Source organism: Camelus dromedarius, chromosome 23, assembly GCF_036321535.1.
Source record: "Camelus dromedarius isolate mCamDro1 chromosome 23, mCamDro1.pat, whole genome shotgun sequence".
In the NCBI taxonomy this organism is placed as follows: Eukaryota; Metazoa; Chordata; class Mammalia; order Artiodactyla; family Camelidae; genus Camelus; species Camelus dromedarius.
In genome coordinates this window covers 4,137,130-4,154,862 of record NC_087458.1, presented here as the reverse complement: position 1 = coordinate 4,154,862, position 17,733 = coordinate 4,137,130, and the positions used below count along the sequence as shown (strand labels likewise).

General features: G+C 35.2%; 1 protein-coding gene across 6 annotated transcripts in view; it reads left to right on the top strand.

Moving 5' to 3' along the window:
• Nucleotides 1-797: 797 nt before the first annotated feature.
• ARNT (aryl hydrocarbon receptor nuclear translocator) overlaps nt 798-17,733 on the top strand; it is a 50,692-nt gene continuing 33,756 nt past the window's right edge. For 3 of the 6 annotated variants that reach the window (XR_010377446.1, XR_010377445.1, XM_010996742.3), the window contains exon 1: nt 798-967. Coding sequence is in view for 4 of the 6 variants with exons in the window: in XM_010996742.3 (XP_010995044.1) it covers nt 943-967 (25 nt within the window). In the remaining 2 variants the exon portion in view is untranslated. The remainder of the gene's footprint in view (nt 968-17,733) is intronic. The other 3 variants (XM_031436489.2, XM_010996741.3, XM_010996740.3) reach the window with 2 other exon arrangements.

The window sequence follows — 17,733 nt, the reverse complement described above, 5'->3', positions numbered from 1 at the left end:
TACTAGCAAGGTGTCCCTCGCTTAACCACTTTGCTTCTGTTTCCTTATCTGCGAAATGGAAATAATAGAATCTACCTCACAGTGTTGTTGTGAGGATTAAATGAGTAAATACTTACAAAGCAGTTTGGATATTGTTCTCAATGCTTCCTATCGTTAGAAAGTAAATTGTGCAATCCTCATCTTACCACTTCCCTACTAAAAACCCATCACTATGTCCCTATCATTGATCAAAGTAAGTTATTCCACTCTTAATCAAAATACCTTCTTTATATATTACCTCCTGTTTTGGCTGTCAGTATCTCCCTTACCAGACCATAAGTGCCCAGATCCTCTTACACTAAAGGTCTATAGCTAGCATTCAAAACTTAGTTACTGAACTTTTTCACCAGGGACAAAGGTCCTTAAAAGAGAAAAAAACCAGAAAGGGTTAGAAATCATTAAGTGAAGTTTAAACTTTAGAGCACCTAAAAAAGATTTACAAAACAAATCGTCTGCACAGTGGCCGGCAAGGCGAATCCACCACCCAACGGCGCTTTTTAGTAAAATTGTTTTTCACTGACGTCACTCAGTCACTGACCTCTAACGCACAAGAGGCGGGATTAGGGAGACAGCTGGACTTCTTCCTCGCCCTCCCTCCTCCACTGGACCCGCCGGCGGCTCTGTGGCCAGCCCTGCCTCTGGTCGATTTGGCGTTTCCATTGGTCAGTTTTCCCGAGGAGGCTGGCCTTGGGGCGACCACGCCTCTCCATGGGCGGGGTCTCTCAGTCGTAGAAGCTGGGGACTGTGGTGTTGCTGCAGCCGCCATCTTGGATTCCGCGGTAGCGGTGGCGGCAGTAGGGCGCCGCGTCTGGGGAGTGGCTCTCCCCTCCCCCTCCCCCCGGTTCGGTGGCGGCGGCTCCTCCCACTAGGGGGGGTGGTGCAGCGGCGGTGGCATCTGCGGCCATGGCGGCGACTACTGCTAACCCCGGTGAGGAGACGGAGTACTGGGGTGCCTCTAGAAGAGGAGGGGCCGAAGGGGTTGGCAGCCGGGGGGACCCAGGACTGAGGGGCCGTAGTTGGGGCCGAGGGCGCTGGGGTGCGCGGGGGTGGCTGGGGGACGGGGGGAACGGTGGGGAAGGAGAGTGACATGGGGGAGGGGCCCGACCCTGGGGAACTGGGGAGACCCGAGGTGAAGGGAGGGAGGGAGCAGGCGGGTGGGATTTGGGGATTCCTTGCCCAGAGTTCTGTTGGAGCGGCTATCCGCGCGGGGCTAGGCTGTCTCCGGTCTTGTGGCGGCGTTCTGGTGTGCGATGTGGTCCTGTTTCAACCCTCTGCCCACTGTGGACCTGCTTGATGCCCAGTAACTGTGGGCAGAGGGGCTTGTTTTACTTCAAAAGTAGTTTGGACTCCTAAGCACTGGACCACTTTGCTGTTTAGCTTAGATGTTACTTCCAGACGTTTGGATTTTAAATTTTAAAAATCTTTGATTTTACACTGGGTTTCTCTTAAAAAAAAAAAAAAAAGCTGTACCTTCTCCCCCCCGCCCCCGAGCTGCCTTTGAAACTTGTGTTTATGAATTAAGAGGTGCCTTTAGTGTCTTTAAGCTGCAGACATTTGTGTAATGTTTGATTTTCAGGATGGATCTTGCCGACAGCATGCATCCAGGACTTCAGGTTTAAATCTTATTAGATGTAGGTCGAGACAGTTCCCGTTCTTTGAGTAAAGTTCAGTTCCATGCTGTTTCTCAGTGAACATCTCTTCTAAAGGGGGAGCTTGAACATTTCAAAAAAAATCTAATCAGTAATGTCTAAGAGATGGAGTGGGGTGTAGTGCAGCAGGTCTAGACAGTTCGGGTCTTCAAATTCCTAGTCTTCCTTCCACTATTACACAGTTATTTCTCCCTAGGAAGTATTTAATTTTAGGAGTCCTAGTTTACCTTGCTGACCTTGGTCATTTCCCAGAAATACCTATCTTTGATAGCATTAAAAAAGAATTGAAAGGTAAGGGTGAATAACTTGAAAATACAGGAATGGGAGGGATTCACTACTGTTCCCTTGTTGAAATTTAGATTGGATTTTTTTCGTATCTCTGAAAGGCACTATTATTTTGCAATACCCAGATTTTGGCTGTTACAGTTGAATCACTGTGAAATTTACTGTCTTGCCTACCAGGTTTCTGGGAACAGAGCTATTTAAAGAAGTTAATTTGTCATATGTCAATATAATATTTTAAAATCTCTTTTAATGTTTTTAGAGGAAAAGGAGATAAAATTAATGGCTAAAATTCCATTGCAGGAAGTGCTGAGTGATGGAATAAAATTGGAAAGTTGCTATTATTATGGCAAACCTGACCTTGGAGTAAAATAGCCTATCTGTTAACTAGGGAGTAAATAAACAAGATTTAAAAACTGATAACACATTGCAAAATACTTCTATAACCTTAGTCAAGTTGCTAAGCATTTCTCTTATTAAGAGGTGGCCTGAGTAAACAAGTGCAGTGCGTATGTCAGAACCTTTTTCCAGCAATGTGGGTGGGGTTGCTTTATTTTGTTTTTTAAACAACAGTAACCAGAATGACAATCTCTTGACCACATTTTCATTCAGTATCAGTTTAAATCTGTAAGCAGAAAATAGCATTTATTTGTGCAGAATCCTTGCTAACGATGAAACTGTTATTTTGTTTATTGCCCTTTGGCAGCCTGCTTCCGCAATTTTTAGATTTCTTCTTTGATGTTGAAGAATTCTCCCATTTATTCCAAATTATTGATATCAAGGCCAACACATAATTAAATTAGTATATGCATTTTCTTCCTTCATTTCTCCTTTTGGCCCTTTATATCAAAAGGAAGAGTCCATAGCTGCAGTGTGGACTTTTGGTAACCTGTTGCATTTTGGGAAATGAAGACCATGAATGTAGGGACACAATGTGGAAATGTACTGTGCTAAGTGAAAAGAAAGTTGATGGTTTTCAGGTCAGCATTCTTTATTGCACAGTCAAAACTTTTTCCTTAGAGCCATTTTAGGGACTGGGGACATCATATCTATTTCTTTTTGAGTTTTTTCCTACTTTGTCTTTTTGCTAGTTGTTAAGTTTCCTTGTAGCTCTTGTTTGTTCTGACGTCACATATGTCTGCAAAGGATTTTGATAATAATTATTTAACTCATCTCAGCTTCATTTAAGTTAATCCTTAGCGTTAATAACAATACTTGATCATTTTAGTCATATTTATAGTATGATTTAGAGACTGTTGGTGGCCCTTCAGTGTCTTGCAGGGAACCTGGTTCCTTTGCATTTTTCAGTATGTCTTAACATGGTGCTGGATCAAAAGAAGAGTAAAATATGGTTTATACCCCAATCTCTAAGACTTACGTTGAAATAATAGTTCTAATGTGGTAGTGTCTTTTTTTCCACGTAATTGATAATTCTTCATATTCTATTATTTTCCATTACTTCTACTTACCGAAGTGGGTGGGTAGGTGGGCCATGAAGTCTTAGGCTATATCTTTCTTGTCTATGGAACATTAACAATTTTGAGGAACACTTTTTAAATTGTACGTGTAATTTGTCAATGCATTGGCTAAGGCACTGGTTGGGAACAGATTCTTATTTGATTTACAATTCAGTATTCAAACCAGCGACGTTAATGAGTTTGTAGGAGTGCAGGTTTTTCTCCCCTTGATTCTGGTGTTCTCTGGACCTCTTTTGTGCTGTTAGGTACCATTTATTGTGGATGGAGAATGGGTAGAAGGCAAAGGAAGGAACAGTTGTTTGGGTTTGTAAGGCTGACATTTAGGAAAACTTTTTCTTTTCACATATTTTTTACCTCCATAAATAATAGTTTTTAAAGCATCAATTTACAGGTTTCTTACCCAGTACCTTTACTTACTCTCTTAAGATACGGGAAAATAGGAGTTTATGCAATATAAAATTAAGATGCCAAGATACTTTTGAAATTATATTCTATTACAAAAACCTTTTTGAAAAGTGTTTAATTATATTTTACTAATTCAGCAATTGAAATACAATTAACATTTTTGAAAAAAACCTTAATCCATATACTTTGTATGCTGTTAGATTTGTGGCATCAACCTGCATCTTTTCTGTTTTCTTAGAAATTAAGACGTAGATACTTCGGCATTTTTGGAACTCCAGTTTTCTTGTTTTGAAATGGTGGTCTCTCACCTTAGTTTTTTGTGTTCCAGCCCTACTCCTCTACTCAACCGATCCACTAACAGATGAGAATAATATGTTGCTTTATGGATGTTTTGTGAAAGTCTTCTGTGGTTCTCTGCTATGGATGACTTTCTTCTAAGGCAGTAACAATAGAAATTTCCACAGTGCCAAGTGGTGGTTGATCTTCAAAACCTAAATTGCAACACTCAAGGAAACTAAAACCTTTTTCCTTTATTTTACTTAGGCCATGACATCTGGGGCATATTTAATTTCAAAACTAGTAAAATTTGAGTCCTTGATTGTGGAAACTGTCTTTGGAACCATCTTTTTTTCTCTTTCAGGCTATTTACAATATTTATTTTAAATGTTAATTCCCTAGCAGTATAGTCCTGTATTTGGGTGCAAGGGTGACATTTCTGTCAAAGCTATCTAGTGTCTCTGTGGTTGTATAGCTGATTTCATTTAGATGTAGCAATAAAATAATTCACTTAAAGTCCTGAAATGCAAGCCTGAGCTCAGTGGAGTCTTTTTGGCCCAGCATCCACAGCCAATTATAGGCCCTGCTTGTAGAGCCATCTGTTTTTAAGAATGCTGCCTAATGTGCCATGATGTCTTCAATAAGTAGACATTAATGAACGTTGGTTTTGAAATCAAGATAACCCCTGCCATTTTACATGGAAGGAAACCCAGAGAGAGGAATGGGCACATTTATTAAACGTTTGTTAAGTTCCTACTATATGCCAGGTTGCACTTTCCTGTTTTTTTTTTTTTTGCTATTCTTTGTTAGAAGCCATCTCCCAGTTTCCAGATAGATTCTCTAAATTTGCATCTCTTTTCATCATTTCTGCATTCTGTGTTTGCCCCTTCACATTTTAACTATAGCTGAGTAGACAAACTAAGTTTATAACTTTAACAACTTAATTAGAATTTAAGTTCCATGAGAGCAGGACGCTTTACCTTCCTTGTTCATCACAGCTCCTTATTGTTCACAGTGGTGCCTAGTAGGTAGGACTAAAGTTCAGTAAATGCTGAATAAAAGAATGTTGTAAGGCCTGGCATTGGAGGTTCATATCTTTATGCACTAACATGAAAATACCTTTGAAAGGATAACACTAATTAAGCCTGAATTAATTTATAATAGCTAACATTAATAATTATATGCCAGATATTGTTCTAAATATATTATCTCACTTAATCCTCATATGTATTATCTCATTTAATCTTTATAACAATCCTATGAGATGTGTTAATATCTTTGTTTTACAAATGAGACTAAGGCACAGGGTGAATAGTTTGTCTGAAGTCACATAGCTAGTAGGCAGTACAGACAATTTGATTGCTGGCAGTTTATCTGCACAGTCAATATTCTGTGTTTTAGGAGTATTTTTCTTTTTTTTAATTGAGTATAAGTTTTTTTTTTTTTTTGGTAAGTTTCAGGTGTACAACATAGTGATTCACAATTTTTAAAGTTTATATTCCACTTATACTTACTATAAAATATTGGCTATATTCCCTATGTTGTACTATAGATCCTTGTAGCTTATTTGTTTTATACAGAGTAGTTTGTGCCTCTTAATCCACTACCCCTGTCTTGCCCCTTTCTTCTTCCCTCTCCCTGCTGGTAACCACGAGTTTGTTCTATATCTGTGAGTCTGTTTCTTTTTTGTTACATTTACTAGTTTTATTTTTTAGATACCACATATAAGTGATATCATACAATATTTATCTTTCTGTCTGACTTATTTCACTTAGCATAATACCCTCCAAGTCCGTCCATGTTGTTGCAAATGGCAACATTTCATTTCTTTTTTATGGCTCAGTAGTATTCCATTATATATATATTTATTTATCCATTGATCTTTTGATGGACACTTAAGTTGCTTCCGTAACTTGGCAATTGTAAATAATGCTGCTATGAACAATGGGGTGCATGTATCTTTTCAAATTAGTGTTTTTGGGGTTTTTTTGGATAAACACCTGGGAGTGAAATTGCTGGGTCATATGGTAGTTCTGTTTCTATTTTTTTGAGAAACCTCCATACTGTTTTCCGTAGTAGCTACACCAGTTTACATTCCCATTAACAAGTGTATAAAGGTTCCCATTTCTCCACATCCTCACCAACATTTATTGTTTGTGGTCTTTACACAGTCAACATTTTTTAGTCTAAGTTATAAGACTTTCTCCGTTGTGACTTAAAGTCACTTCCTACAGAAATGTAGTACAGTGGATACTTTTTGAGAAGGAGGAGGGTAGGGCATTGTCTTTTTTTTTTTAGATGAAGAAGGTGAAATACTGTATCAGGCAGTGAGGATGGCACATTTGCTTAGATGGAGAGGTGAGTGCAAGGTGCTAAAAAGGGAGCTAGAAGAGTGCTGCAGTTCCTAAAACCTTTTCTATAACTTCTTATATTCTTTTCTCATAATTGTTTTTCAACTCTTTAAATAATTTTCAAGGTTCTTGCTGGACTCCTTCCCTCACTATTCATAGCTCATAATTGTGCCTTTCTGGTGAGCTGCTTGAATTTGTCTTCAGAGACACTATATTGCTTATTCTTTCTCACTGACTGCTTCTTCTTTGTCCCTTAAGCCTGCTCATTTTCTTTTTCTTATTCATTATGCTTCTCCCTTTCTAGTCACACTTCTAGGGCTGGGACTCTTAATTGATTCATTAATTAGTAAGCCAATCAACTTCTGTCATTTCTGTTTGCCTACCTACCTACCTCAATTAAACATTTATTTGGTAACTACTCTATCTCCTTCCCCTCATTTTATATATTGAAGACCCTTCTAAAATTTTCATTCTAGTCTTCTCACATAAGCTTCTTTCCTGTATTTTCGTCTACTTAAAAAAAAATCTCTATTTGAATAATCTTTAACATGTTATTTATGTATTATGTTCACCAGTATTTCCTTCAAATCTGCTGCCATTCTTCTGTATATTTTGTGACATCATAGTTTTTCCAGTTTCCCAGGCTAAGCAATTAGAAGTGCTTGGATTTTTTTTTTAATGTATTTATCTGATTTGTTATCACATCTTTTTTTTTAAATAAAAAATAAACATTTTTAAACATAAGAAGATATTAAAGCATATAAAACATTTTAACTATAAAATATATATTTAAAATAGATTTATTTACACATGTTAAAGGTTATTTTAATCAAAATTATCCATGCATATATTTAAAGACTTAGTTTTACATAATTTGTTACAAAACAGCAGTCTACCCGCTTCTCTCAGCTCCTTCTCCCCAGTATGTCCATTTTTATCTCTTTTAACCAACCTTTTAATTTTCGTTTAAATAAAATGTCCCAAAAGTAAAAGACACAAGTTTTCAAATTGAAGGGACCAGTCTAGTGAATGAAATCATGTCCACATCAAGGCACATTATCATGAAATTTCAGCATCAGATAAGCTCCAGAGAGAAAAAAAAATGGTCAGGTAAATTATTTTTAAGGAATCAAATTTATTTTGCTTCTCAGTAGTCACACTGGAAGATAGATGACAATGGAGCAATACCTTTGAAATTCTGAGAGAAAATAATCTCCCAACTTAAAATTCTATACCTAAGCAAACTGTCAGTAAAGTAGAAGAAGGATATTTTAATGCACCCAAGGTATCCTTTTTATTCTTTCTTAGGAACTTGCTAAAGGATGTACTTTACCAGTAGGAGGGAGTAAACCAAGAAAGAGGAAACATGGAACACAGGAAAGAGGCAGGCGAAAAGTGAATCATCCATTTTGCATACATATTGCTGTTAATTTCCCTGTTTTCAGTGTGGTACCGTCACTTTCAACTTTGCCTGGTGTTCCCCTGACCAGAGGATCTCTGGTTTACTCTCTCTAGAGAATAAATCAGCTTTTGACTGAGTGAAGTATGGGCAGTTTCCCTGTTAGAAGGAACAGCAAGAAGATCTGGTAATCCACCTACTGCTTAAAAAGATATTGAACAAATCCTTTTTATTTTTGTTTTCATTTGCCCTGCCCTCTACACCTCTCCACAGAGGTACCTGGGGTCACCAGTTTCTGAGCCTGGGGCATTTGATGTGTAAATAGGGTTAATTTTCTGCTTTTTCCCTTGCTGGCTTAGAATTCAGTTCTTAGGGTCTTTCAAGGCAATGGTCCCAGTTGCCAAAAATTTTCTTTTTTTCTTCCTCCCATTTTTTCCATTCAGGTGATTTTATATCTTGTATAAAATCGTTTTTCTCCTTTATATTATCTGGGGGCAGGGAGGGCAGAAGAGTAAAAAAGTAGATGTATATACATTTAGCATACTATCCTTATTCAGAAGTTGCATAGTTTAGAATTTCAGAGGTTTCTTTATCTTTTCATCCTGTTTTCATACTAATTCAGGCCTTTATTTCCTCATTTTTGATTAGTCTAATTTGTTTCCCTGCTTCTATTCAATTTTAAATCTGTCAGATTAATCTTTTAGTTTACATTTTCTTCTTGTCACTCTGACTTAAAGGTATGTTTTGACTTTCAGTTGCTGATTGAATCAGAATTAAGGTTTCATCTTGGCATTTAAAGCCTTCTTTCAATTGGATAGCACTTGACGCCTTGTATTTTCTCCTGAATGCAGACTCTGCTCTTTGTAGGCCTGTTTCCCTACAGCCCTCACAGCTATTTTCTTATCTCCCTTTAGGATTTGCTCATGTTCTTTTATCCATGTGCAATGCCTTTTTCCTCTCCTTTACTTTTTCTGAGGCCCAGCTTGACCTGCCTTTTTGAAACTTCCTAGCTGGCTGGCTGCCTGCTTTATTTCCTTTAGTTTTTCCTTCCTGTTGAGTACCTTCTGTGTGCTGCGGACTGCTAGGGACCTTAATTTAAACCATCTCAGAATTATCTTTTCTTTCTCTAAATTCATCTAATTTTTAGATCTCATGTAAACCTATTACTGAAAGTATGGAATTTATTTTTTATGGGAAAATTTTGCTTTTTCTTAGGAAAGTTACATATACTATTTAAAATTTATATAGGGTAAACAAGAAAAGGTTAATGATTATAACATATGAAATATACTCAGTCTTATTAGTAATAGAGAAATCTACCTTAAACCAACAGTAATAATCATTTTATACCTAGAAAATTAGTAAAAATTTGAAGGATTGCCAGGATCCAGTGCTGTTGAAGTTATGGATAATTTGATACCATTGGTGAGGCCTTTTATTTGTATGACCTTCTTGGAGGGTAATGGGCAGTTTTAAATATGCTCCTTTAAATACAGCTAGTCATTTTCAGAAATTTTTTGGCTTTGTGGAAATACTGGCATCTGTGCTCAGAGATATACAAAGATATTCATTGAAACCTTATTTATGATAGTGATAGTTTGGATGTCAAAAATATATACATTTGTGCTATGAAGTACTGTATATTTAAAAAATGAGCTAACTCTGTATTTATTGACATGACACACTTTCTAATATATAGTTACATGGAAAAAAAGTTTCAGAATAAATATAACATGTTCCCTCCCCTTTGCTATGCAAAAATTACTAAAACCTTGTAATACATGGTGTGTAGAAAAAGGACTGGAAGGGTTCATATCAATATTAACATCAGTTTCCTGTGGAGGAGAGAATTGGGGTATATGTGTGGAGGATTTTATCTTTGTTTGCTTTTGTGTTGTTGAATATTTTTAGAGTCTTCTACATTTGATTTTCTGTATATCCATATTTTAATATATTACTTTTATAATGAAAAAGTTAGTAAAGACAAGATCAGTTACATATTAGTGTTTGATGTATTTTTACAAAGCTGCTGTTAAAGGGGTACTTACAGTGTGTCAGGTGCTGTGCGAAGCACTAATTTAATCTTCCCCAAAGGTAGGCCCTGTTTTTAGCTACATTTTATAGACTAACTCAGAGATTAAATAATTTGCCCAAGGTCGTACACATGGTAAATGGTAACCCTAGGATTGGAATCTAGATTTATCTAACTTTAGAGATTAAGCTGTGTTCTCTCAGGTTTTCAGTGCATGCCACACACATAAGCACACACACACAAATTTTCTTTTTAAAAAATTGGGATCATACATCTTCTGACTGTAAAAGTAATACACGTTTAATATAAAAGACAAAACAATATGGGTATGTAGAAAATCAAATATAGAAGTCTCTAAATGCCATCCCAGAGATAACCACTGTTAATAGTTTATTGCATAACATCTGCTCACTCCACTCTAGCCATGATGTCATCCACACTATTTCTAGAACTTAACAGGCATGCTTTCACCTCCGGGTCTTTACACTCTGCCTGGAATGCATTTCCCCTAGATACCTGCATAGTTTATTCCCTTACCTCCCTCTGACCATTCCTTGAATATTACCTTTTCAGTGAGGCCTTCCTTTATTATCTAAAATTGCTTGAACCTTTATATACGTCTCAGGTGGCTTCCCCTCATTTATTTTTCTCCACATTTATCACTATATAACATACTGTTAGCTCAAACCATATAAAATTTATGTTTATCCATTTTTTTACCTATAAAATCTCAGTTTAATATTGTCAACTCAATTTATATTTTAATTGTTTCTCAATTTTCTCTTTCTGTCCCACTAACGTGAAATTGTTAAGGGTTAAGATTTTTGCCTCTTCTGTTTATCGCTTTATCTGTAGGATCTGCAACATGCAATAAGTGTCAGATGAATTCTTCCAGGCTTTTGTTATGCATATAGACTTTAAAAAGGATTATATTATTTATACTTTTCTGTACCTTATCTTTTCATAATCATAAATGGTGGATAACTTTCAATTTCAATGATATAGATCCACCAAAAATTTTTTTTGCATATTGAAATTTTTTTATTGTGGCACAATACACATAACATAAAATTTGCCTTTTTAACTATTATTTAGTGTTCAGTTCAGTGACATTAGTATAGTCACATTGTTGTACAGTGATCACCACCATCTACCTCCAGAACTTTTTTTATCTTGTATAACTGAAACTCTGCGTCTATTAAACATTTATTCCCCGTCCCCCAACTCCTCCAGCCCCTGGCCACCACCATTCTACACTCTTAATGAATCTGCCTATTCTAGGTACCCCGTATAAGTGGAATCATGTAGTATTTGTCTTTTTGTCACTGGCTTATTTAACTTAGCATAATATTTTCAAGATTCATCCATATCGTAGCATATTGCAGAATTTCCTTCTTTTTTAAGGCTGAGTAGCATTCCATTGGATGTATATGCTACATTTAAAAAAATCCATTATCTAGGTGGACACTTGGGTTGCTTCTACCTCTCGGCTGTTGTGAATAATGCTGCTATGAACGTGGCATGTACAAGTGTCTCTTCAAGATCCTGCTTTCAATTCTTTTGAGTATATACCAAGAAGCAGAATTGCTGGACCATATAGTAGTTTGTTTTTAATTTTTTGAAGAATCTCCATCCTGTTTTCCATAGTTGCTGCACCAGTTTACATTCCTACCAGCAGTGTACAGGAGTTTCAGTTCTCTCCCATTCTTGCTAACCCCCCCTTTTTAAAAAATTTTTTATGGTAGCCATCCTGATGGGTGTGAAGTAATGTCTCATTGTAGTTTTTTTCTATTTTCTTTCATTGAAGTATAGTTGGTTTACAATGTTGTGTTAGTTTCTGGTCTATAACAAAGTGATTCAGTTATATATATGTATATTCTTTTTCATAATGGTTTATTATAGGATATTGAATATAGTTCCCAGTGCTAAACAGTAGGACCTTGTTTATCTATTTTATATACAGTAGTTTGTATCTGCTAATACCAAACTCTTGATTTAGCCCTCCCTACCCCTTTTCCCCTTTCATAACCATAAATTTATTTTCTGTTTGTGAGTCTGTTTCTGTTTTATAAATAAGTTCATTTGTATCATATTTTAGATTCCACATTTAAGTGATACCATATGATATTTGTCTTTTTCTGACTTACTTCACTTAGTATGATAATCTCTAGGTCCATCTATGTTGCTGCAAATGGCATTTTTATGGCTGAGTAATATTCCATTACACACACACATGCACACACACACACACATCTTCTTTTTCCATTCATCTGTCGACAGACATTTAGGTTGCTTCCATGTCTTGGCTATTGTAAATAGTGCTGCTATGAACAATGAGCTGTAGGTATCTTTTCAAATTAGAGTTTTCTCCAGATATATGCCCAGGAGTGGGATTGCTGGATCATATGGCAACTCTATTTTTAGTTTTTAAAGGAGCCTCCATACCGTTTTCCATAGTGGCTGCACCAAATTACATTCCCACCAACAGTGTAGGAGGGTTCCCTTTTCTCCACACCCTCTCCAGCATTTAATATTTGTAGACTTTTTAATAATGGCCATTCTGACCAGTGTGAAGTGATACCTCATTGTAGTTTTGTTTCGGATTTCTCTAATCATTAATGATGCTGAGCATCTTTTCATATGTTTGTAGGCCATTTGTATATTCAGGGAAATGTCTGTTCAAATCCTTTGTCCATGTTTTAATCAAGTTGTGTTTGTTGTTGTTGCTTTTGAGTTACAGGAGTTCTTTATGTATTCTGGATATTAATCTCATATCACATATATGATTCACAAATACTTTCTTCTGTTCTGTGGGCTGCCTTTTTACTCTGTTGATAGTGTTCTTTGGTACACAAATATTTAATTTTGATGAAGTCCAGTTTATCTTATTTCTTATCTTTTGTTGCTTATGCTTTTGCAGCATCCAAGAAATTGCCAAATCCAGTGTCATGGAGCTTTCCCCTTTGTCTTATAGTTTTATAGTTTTTGGTCTTACATTCAAGTCTTTGGTCCACTTTGAGTTAATTTTTGTGTGTGTGATAATGGAAGGAAGGATGCAGCTTCACTTTTTTTTGCATGTGGATATCCAGTTTTCCCAGCACCATTTGTTGAAAAGAATATCTTTACCACTTTGGAAAGGGTCTTGGCACCCTTGTTGAAAATTATTTAATCATGTATGTGAGGATGTATTTCTGTTCTCTCTACTCTATTCCTTTGGTCTATATGTCTGTCTTCATGCCAGTGTCACACTATCTTGATTACTGCAGTTTTGTGATGCATTATTATTTTAATGATGGCTGTTTGAGTACTTTCTTTATCCAGTATGAAAGCAGTTATAATGCTTGGGCTTGTAATAAAAGACATACATAAAAGAGGTTTTTTGTTTTGAGGTTAGGTTCAGTTTATTATAAATATAATTTGGAGGTAGATTTTAGGAATAATAAGTAAAATATTTAAAAAAATCCAAAGTGTTTCATATTTTAGACAAGGTAGCAATATGATGAATTATTGTTACCAACATTTCTTTTTGAACATTTTATTATCTATTCAACTTTTAATACTTCCTTTATCATTTCTCTTTTCCTCACTCATATGTTTTATATCATTTCTCCTATTTCAGGAAAGGAAGTCACTTAGAAGTAGGTTTTCTATAAATCAGGGAGATTATGTTGACTGATTAAAGTATTTACTATTTTACTGTAATTTCTGTCAAATTATGATTTTAATAGAAGGTACTTGTATTCAGTACACTAAGAATACTCCTTAACTCTGCTACTCTTACATCACACTAAGTTCCTCTTCCATTTAAAAGGAGTAAGTAAGTTAAATCCAGAGTATGTTAAAAGAATCATACATCATTATTGTATTAGTTCCCCAAGCATGCTGTGACAAATTACTACAAACTGGAGGGCTTAAAACAATAGAAATTTAATCTCTCCAACCAAATGACATTCTGGAAAAGGCAAAACTACAGAAACAATAAAAAGATCATAGTTTCCAGGGGTTTAGGGAGAGGGAGGGAGGGAGGAATGAATAGATGGAGCACAGGGAATTTTTAGGGCAATGAAATTATTCTGTATGATACTGTATTGGTGGCTACATGTCATTATGCATTTGTCAAAACCCATAGAATGTATAACATCAAGAATGAACCCTAATGTAAACTATGGACTTTGGTTGATAATAATGTGTCCATGTTGGTTCATCGATTGTACCAAATATGCCACACTGATGAGGGGTGTTGAGGGTAGGGGAGTATATGTGTGTGGGTGGGGAGGGCTATGTGCAAACTCTCTATATTTTCTGCTCAATTCTGTTGTGAACCTGAAACTGCTCTAAAAGAATAAAGTCTATTTTTTAAAAAGTTACATAGTTTTATATTTTACATATAAAGCCCATGATCCATTTTGATTAATTTTTATAAAATGGGTCAAGGTTTGTTGTTTTGTTGGTTTTTTTTTTTTTTCTTTTTTCTTTTTTCTTTTTGCTTCTGGCTGTCTAGTTGCTCTAGTACCATTTGTCGAAAAGGCTATCTTTCCTTCATTAAATTGTTTTTACACTTTTGTCAAATTCATTTGGGCATATTTATGTGAGTCTGTTTCTTGGTTCCATTGATCTATGTCTGTCCCTTTGCCAGGGCCACACAGTCTTAATTTCTGTAGCTATATTAGAAGTCTTGAAATCAGATTGATTCTCTTCTTCCACTTTTTCTTTGTTTTAGGTATTGTAGTTCCTTTACTTTTCCATATAAATTTTAGAATAGTCTTGTTTATACCTACAAAAACATCTTGGTAGAATTTTGATAGGTGTTGTGTTAAACCTGCATATCAGTTTGAAGAGAATTGACTTCTTGATGTTGAGTATCCCAGCCCATGAACATTGTATGTCTCTCTATTTATTTAGATCTTTGATTTCTTTCATCAACATTCTTTCAGCATGCAAGTCCTGTGCATGTTTATTTGATTTACACTAAGTATTTTTTCCTTTTAAAAATGATTATAAGTGGTTTTGTATCTTTAAGTTTTGGTGACTGTATTAATTGCTAGTATATAGAAATACAATTGATTTTTGTATATTTATCTTGTATCCTGCAACTTTGCTGAGTTCACTTTCTTATTCTAGGAGTGTTTTTTGGTTTGTTTTCATAGATTCCTTAGGATTTTCTACATAGACAATCATTTACTCTGCAAATGGGGACAATTTTATTTTTTCCTTTTTGATCTGTATGTCTTTTATTTCCCTTTTTGCATTGGCTAGAACTTCCTACACTATGTTTAAGTATGTGATGAAAGTGAAATTTTTTCCTAGTTCCCAAATCTTGGGTAAAAAGCACTGTCTTTCACTGGTAAGTATAATACTAGTGGTAGGTTTATTTTTTGGTGGATTCTTTTATCATGGTGAGGCTATTTCATTCTTTTCCTACCTTTCTATATTTTTATCAGGAATAGGTGTTGAATTCTAGCAAATACTTTTTAATGCGTAAGTTGATAAGATCATGTTATTTTCCTTCTTAGCCTATTAGTATTGTGAATAATGCTGATTGATTTTTAAGTATTGAACCAGTTTGCTTCCCTTGAATAAATCACACGTGATCATACTGTATGATTCTTTTGCATATTGCTAAATTCTACTTGCTACTATTTTGTTAAAGATTTTTGCAATTTTATTCATAAGGAATATTGAGCTTTCATTTTTTGTTTGTTTAGTTTTTGTACTGTCTTTGTATGGTTTTGGTATCAGGGTAATAGTAGCTTCATAAGATGAACTGGTAAGTGTTCCCTTCCTTTAGCTAGTTTCTGGAGGATATTGTGTATAATTGTTGTTAATTCTTTAAATGTTTGGTAAAATTTTCCAGTGAAATTATCTAGACCTAGAGGATTTTTTTTGAGACTTCTTAAATTATTAATTCAATTTCCTAATGGTTATGGGGCCATTCGTGTTACCTATTTTGTGTTTGGTCAGTTGTTTTAGTTTGTGTTTTTTAAGGAATTGGTCCATTCAACCTAAGTTGTCAAATTTATGTATATAAGTTATTCTTAGTATTCCCAGTTATTTCTGATTTCTTCTGGGTCTGTAATGATATCCTTGTTTTCATTCCTGATACTGGTAGTTTAGTGTCTTTTTGGTCTGTCTTGCTAGGGGTTTGTCAATTTTATTGATCTATTTAAGGAAGTAACTTATTTTTTATTTGTTTTTCTGTTGTTTAATTCATTACTTCATGTTTTCTATTATTTCATTCCTTTTGCTTGCTTTGGGTTTCTTTGTTTTTTTCCCTAGGTTCTTTTTTTTTAACTTTTCCTAGGTTCTTGAGGTGGAAGTTTAGATGATTTGTTTGACTTTTCCTCTCTTCTGATATAAGCATTTTAGTGCCATAAGATTTCCTCTGACTATATAGCTTTTGCTGTGTCCCATAAATTTTGCAGTATTGTAATTTCATTTTCATTTTAGTTCAGTGTATTTTTTTTAATGTCCACATACTTTATTAGTAGTGACACATTTGTTGCAGGACAGTTGTCCCTGCCTTATAATCACACACTTGTGTGCCAGACCCCAAGTCTGAAATCTTGAGGTCTAGAAACAAGTTTATACATTAGGTCTACACATGTTTCTGTCTTTAAATCACTTTTTTTTTGTTTTGTTTTTTTTTAAGATTTTTTAATTGAGTTATAGTCATTTTACAATGTTGTGTCAAATTCCAGTGTAGAGCACAGTTTTTCAGTTATACATGAACATACATATATTCATTGTCACATTTTTTTTTTCGCTGTGAGCTACCATAAGATCTTGTATATATTTCCCTGTGCTATACAGTATAATCTTGTTTATCTATTCTACATTTTGAAATCCCCGTCTGTCCCTTCCCACACCCCGCCCCCTTGGCAACCACAAGTTTGTATTCTATGTCTATGAGTCTGTTTCTGTTTTGTATTTATGGTTTTTTGTTTTTTAGATTCCACATATGAGTGATCTCGTATGGTATTTTTCTTTCTCTTTCTGGCTTTCTTCACTTAGAATGACATTCTCCAGGAACATCCATGTTGCTGCAAATGGCATTATGTTGTCAGTTTTTATGGCTGAATAGTATTCCAATAGTTCAGTGTATTTTTTATTCCCTTTGAGACTTCCTCTTTGACTCATTGATATTTAGAAGTGTGTTGTTCAGTGTCCAAGTGAATGGACATGTGAACATTTTTCTGTACCAATGCGTATTTGCACTTCTAATAGCTGTACAGTATTCCATTTTCAATATACTGTATACTATAACTTTCTCAACCAATTCCCTACCTTTGATATTAATATTGCTTCTGATTGTTTGCTATTATGTATAACCATAACACTATGTTTAAGAGAGAAGACTCTAAAGCTAACCTCCCAAGGTTCATATCATAGATCTTCCACTTACTAGCTTTAGAACCTTGGGTAAGGGATGAGGTCTATATGTCTGATTTTGTGTGTGTGTGTGTGTGTGTGTGTGTGTGTGTGTGTGTGTGTATATCCTTGATATATATTTAAATGACAAAAGCAACTTGCAGAGCAGGATTCCATTTTTATTAAGAAAATATGTGCCTATTTTTGATTAGAGAGATGTATATAATCTGAGGGAAAAACTAAAATAAGATGAGCTCATCTGTTACCAATGGCTACTTCTCAGGCATGAGACTGAATTGAAAGGAGAGGGGAAGGATAAAAAAAGGGGTAGGAAAGGAAGGCATAATGAGGGACTTAGAGTTTTATTCTGTATAATTTTTTTTGAGTATTGGAATTTAGGTGATTTTTTTATTTTGGGGTTTTACTGTATTTTCTAAATGAAATAAATGAAGAG